General features: G+C 39.1%; 1 protein-coding gene across 1 annotated transcript in view; it reads left to right on the top strand.

The window, feature by feature from the left end:
* Positions 1-3,611: 3,611 nt before the first annotated feature.
* The window catches only part of LOC145269416 (neuronal acetylcholine receptor subunit alpha-5-like), a 315,989-nt gene continuing 313,943 nt past the window's right edge, over positions 3,612-5,657 (top strand). Inside the window, exon 1 of the mRNA XM_080125103.1 lies at positions 3,612-4,173. Within this exon, the coding sequence (XP_079981229.1) occupies positions 3,867-4,173 (307 nt within the window). The 5' untranslated portion in view covers positions 3,612-3,866. The remainder of the gene's footprint in view (positions 4,174-5,657) is intronic.

The raw sequence follows: 5,657 nt of genomic DNA, 5'->3' as shown, positions 1-5,657 counted from the left end.
TTGACCAAGATGGGCATCAATACGGTTCCTCACTCTCCCTATAGTCCAGATCTTGCCCTCTGTGACTTTTGGTTATTCCTTAAGCTCAAGGAAAACCTTACAGGCTTTCGTTATGAAACAATTGAGGAGATGAAAGAGGCTGTGATGAGGGTCATTCGCACGCTCACACAACAGAACTTCCATGGGGCTTTCCAGAAGTTGTTGAAACTGTACAACAAGTGCACTAGGACGAGGTTACTTCGAAGGAGACTACAGTTTCATGTGTGTATTATCAATAAAAGTGCCCATGCGAAAAAATGCTGGAAACTTATTTAAGACACCTGGTAAGTCAACTTCCAGATATCAGCGTCATATTCCAACTGGTCACAAGATGGACTAAAATAAACACCAGAATAACGAGTGGCACCATTACAATAGATGTTAATCTTCTGAACAGTCTTATTTGGAAGGTCGTGTATATAGAGAAGAATAGAGCCACGAGGAGAACCAGCATTGATAAGGAAAGAGAATAAGGGGAGATCATCCAGAATTACCCGCAAGCTTTGGCCAGAAATAAAAGACCTAAAAATGCCAAGAACCTTACCAACGATGCAATAACTTTGAAGTTTGTGCAGAAGAAAAGAATGCCACACTTTGTCGAACGCTTTCGAAATGTCAAGCGCAATGCCCATACCTTCTCCTAAATTATCCATAAACCGACAGATCCGCTCAGTTACAACAGTCAATTCTTGAATGAAAACCACGAACGCCAGACTGAATATTACTAATATAAATTAAGATAAGTAACTTGAATTACACTTTCTTCCAAAGATTTCTTAACCTTTTTTTTTACATGGGGATCACCACTTATCAAGGCCCAGAGACCACTCGAGGATAAGGGTTAATGGGTATACATTCGTCATTGTGATTTTAGCGTAGTAAACATTAGTGGGGATTTTTTTTAACTTGGATTACTTAGGGGGACGGTTCAATAAGAACTTGTTCACGTTGGGCCAGAAGACAATCAGATTGTAGTCAACTGGAAAGCAGGCAAACGGAATAGAATTCCACAGGCGTGCAGTTCTAAGAAAGAAGCCCTGTTCATGGAATCTACTTTAGGTTCAGGCACAGATAAAGAGTGTGGGAAATTGTTGATAATGGTTTTGGCTAGGCGAGTGTTTTTCGTGAAAGTCTGGCGAGGGGGGGATCATAGATTGAAGTTCAGATGAGCCCCTGCCATGAAAATTACGATAAAGCGGGGACAGGCTCGCTACGTCTCTTCTGTGGGAAAGTTAAAATATTTTCTAGAATTCAAATTATGTAATGTGTTTTTCTAATTATAATTTAAATAAATAAAATAACAGGCCCACTCAGTTACAATAGTTAAAATACTAGCAGTTTTTAAATTTTTCTTTTTATTAAATTTTCAACCCAAACAAGGCAAAGTGCCACTTTGAAGTAGGGAGCTACTATCGGGGGCATAAGTTGCAGAGATATGATGAAGGGAGATGAACAGCAAGATGTCTGTTCACATTACACATGAACTTCTGCATGTCAGTACAGTTGGGAAAGCAGAATCCTGGAAGAGAGTTCCAAAGTCTAGCAGTTCCAAGGAAGAAACTATTGAAGTAGAAGGCTTTTTTACATCTAGGGATCTTTACTGTATAGGGGTGGGATTTAGCTGCTTGTCGGGTTTGTCGGGGGTATTTACTTCGAGGGGGTACAAGTGCTTGTAGTTCGTCAGAGCATTCACCATTAAAATACTTGTAAAACAGGCAGAAGGATGCAACATCTCATTGATGGGACAGAGGTTGAAGCTTAGATCATAGATCAGGTTGGCGACTCTCTTTTGAACCCTGTTCAGGAGTGAGAAACTGGTAGCAGAAAACGAAAACCACCAAAGCCTGATCATCACCAGACTTTGCAGAAAATAAACAAGCTTGCTTTCGCCCAACCTTTCGAAAACGTTTGCTAATTTTACCAAGAATGTTATTTGTAATGACCTGAACTTTGTGTAAAAGACAAGTGTCTGCAAAACAAGAATAGGAAATAAAGGAGAACCCCCCACCCCCGAGAGGAACATGATTATTTAAAACTAAATAAACTGACAATTGGAATTTTTGTTTTGTTTCGATTATCTTTCGTTCCTCTTGAGAACAGTTTTGTTTGGTGAAATAAGGAAGAATTTCGGAATGTAGATTCTCTTGGTCTTTTCATTTTATCTGCTTGGAATGAAACTGGAATAATTAATTAACAACTCGTAAACGATTTCAAAGAAAACATTTTGTCCTTTATTACATTATTTTTAAAACTGGAATAGATAAAGAGATAGGAAGGCACGTCCAGTGTTAAACACGTTAATGTTCATTCTTGGCCCTGAACGAATTCCTCACCTTTCGTTTCGTTACATGGTCCTTCAATTCCGGTTTTTGACGTTCGCCAACGTTTAGGCAAGACATCACATTTAACTTCTTTGAATCACTCACAATTACATTCTGTTTCAGTTCTATTCAAGACCATTCATTATATCGCACTTCTTTCTGTGTTGTCCCGTGCCAAAGTTGGTTGTTAATTATTCCTGTTCCATGTGAATTACGTTATTCTTTGTTTCTCGTTTGTTTGTTTATTTATTTATTTTTGGTTGCGGTTACTGCATCTCTCTTAATGACCATGTCCGTCGGTTCCGCCCCATTTTTCTTTTTCTTTAACCCTGGCCTTGAACACCGACGAGATCGGTTAAGAAGCTGCTGCTCGTTTTCGTCTTCATTCTCCTCTCCCTTTTTCTCGCTCTATCTTTATTCTAGTCTGTTTGTTTTCTCTATTTTTCTCGTTTCTCTCTCTCTCTCTTACTTGCTCTGTCTCTTTCTTTCTTCATCTATCCTTCTCTCTATCTATATTTATCCTTCTTTTTTCTTCTTCTTATCTCCTCCTTTCTCTTCTCATTAACCAGCCTATTTTTCTCCTTGACACCCCCGCTCTATCTTTGTTTATCATTCTTGTTGTTGTTGTTGTTGTTGTTGTTCTTCTTCTTCTTCTTCTTCTTCTTCTTCTTCTTCTTCTTCGTTTCACTCTATTTTTTGTCCCCTTTTTTATCCATTCTTCTTACACATTTCATTATACTGTATCTCTCTCCCTTTCTTTCATTCTTCTTGTTTCTGTTTTGTCATTCCCTTTTCTTTCTTTCTTTCTTTTCATTTCATTTCTTTCTCCCGTTTGTTTTTTTCTTTCCTTTCTCTCTTTACCTTATTTCTATCATCGTCTTCATCTTCCTTCTCTTTTCCTCATCCTTAGCTTTCTTCTACCCCTATTCTTCCTTTCTGCCCTTTCCTCTTTTTCTGCCCCCTTTTTTTCTATCTCTCATTCTGTCTGTCTATCTGTCTCTCTGTCTCTCTCTCTCTTTCCCACATGAGTTGGTCGCATTCACAAAAAGTCGGTACTACCCCCAACTGACAACATCGCAACAACACCAATAACAAGAAAAAAAGGGGAAAGCCAATAAACTCTTCCACCATTTCCTATACCATTTCCCGCATACCATTTCCCTATACCATTGGCCGCATCTTGGTTATATTTGCCTTGGACCCACTTACCGTTGTAGTCGGTGCTACTGCTGCTGGTATTGCAACCGCTACTGCCGCCGCAATTCTTCTGTTTTTGTTTCTCTTTGCCGTTACCACCGCGTCGGCGGCGGCTGCTGTTGCCTAGATTCTCTCATTTTCTCATATTCCTGCACCGCTTCTTCCCCCATCATTGGCAATCTCCCCTCTCCTCTCTCTCTCTCTTTCTCTACTACCCCGACCGCCATCGCAACTCCTGCTGTTGCGTGGCACGGCCGTGGTTGTTGTTATTCTAGCGGTGGTGGAAGGACCTACAGACGGGAGCAACACATGTTGGATCTCTTACCGCACGGTCTCGTTTGGAGGCCGTCGGGCCTCGTCACCGTCATCTTATCCGTTGTCACCCTCACCGTTGCACTCTTATCGTTATCCTCATCTTTACTTGTTGTCATCAACTCAACAGTCAATTACCTATCATTTACAAATTCCTTGTGGCTGTCTTCGTCGTCGTCACCGTCGTCTTGGTTTTCGGAATATTATGCATCCAGCCGATGTTCCGTGCGGCGACGGCGGCGGCGATGGCTGTGGTGGATTTTACCTTTCCTGTTACCTGTGTCTGGGGTGTGGACCACCTCAGGTAAGTCATTCTTTGCGTTTTATCGGACTGTCCTGCTACTTGTTTGGCTAGCAGGTAATTCCAATGGAACAGAAGTGTACGTGGAGAACGTTCTCTCAGCGTCTGGAGTGTTCATTATAATGTGAAATGTGTGTACTTATTCTACAATACATATATACATTTTTCTGTATCAATAAATATGTGTGTGTGTGTATGCATGTGTCTGTGTTTGTGTGTGTTACTATTTCCTATGTATACACGTATATAACATAATAACATACTACGTATATATTTTTGTTTGAGCATTTATTTTATCTCAACAGTGTTCAGTATGGTAGAACAGAGTATACTCGTTGTAACAGGCTTACGGTAAATAAGCTACACAGAGACTTTTATGCTTTTATGCCCGAAGGCATCCGTCAGACTAAATGTATAGATATACATTTTAGAATCCTTTTTTATAGGGTAGCATTGTCAACTCCGGCCTTGATTAATATATATATATATATATATATATATATATATATATATATATATATATATATATATATGCGTGTGTGTGTGTTCATGTGTGTGCGTGTATATATTATATATGTGCGTGTATATATTACACACACACACACACACACACACACACACACACACACACACACATATATATATATATATATATATATCGGAACCCCCTGTTCAGTCTCGAAAGACAATGGATACCCCCTGTAAGGGAAGCTGTGCTTGTATTTCTAACACAAGGGTTGAAAGGTTGCGCAATCTCCAACAACGCCTCTCTAGAATCGGCACTGCTTGAGTCCAGTGCCAAGGAGATGTCCAGAACGACTGGAACCAACGCTGAGATAAATGGAGAACACATATACCACCTGGAATTCCCAAATGTTCACCTATTTTAGTGCTGACCAGGTTCAAAGTTGCTTATATATAATTATATTACTTTAGTCGCATTGTATGCTATTGAGCTACTACATGAAAATTACTATTAACTTAATAGATTATATAACACACACACACAATATATATATATATATATATATATATATATATGTTTATTTTTTGTTTTATTTTACTTCAGTCGAAGTTCTCAGAAATCAAGGGGCCCACTACATGGGCTAACACTTGAACTCTGTATGAAATACACAGATATTCGAATGTTCCATTAAAATTCTTTATCTCCCAAACACTGAGTTAGTAAAAAAAAAAAAAAAAAAAAAAATGAGAACATAATTTTCCTCTCCTCAATTAACCATTTTCATATGTTATTGTATATCTTTCATTTTGGTCTCTTGGTCTTACTGGATTCCAGGAGAAGAATTTATCTAGTCTGGTGGAGTAACCAGCTTTGTGCTATTATTTGAGCTAACATCACTTGGAGAAGGCGCACCATTGCTCGTAAAAGCTAATGTAAGTTAGCCATAGTAAGGAGATCTTATTTGGGAAGCGAATACTATGTGATTTTGTTTTGGACAAACTCCTGTACTGAAGGACCTTAG

This window comes from Euprymna scolopes, chromosome 4 (genome assembly GCF_053919585.1).
Source record: "Euprymna scolopes isolate OS-2025 chromosome 4, ASM5391958v1, whole genome shotgun sequence".
NCBI classification, from domain to species: domain Eukaryota; kingdom Metazoa; phylum Mollusca; class Cephalopoda; order Sepiida; family Sepiolidae; genus Euprymna; species Euprymna scolopes.
The sequence above is the reverse complement of the archived record's forward strand: the minus strand, read 5'-3'. Positions and strand labels throughout refer to the sequence as shown.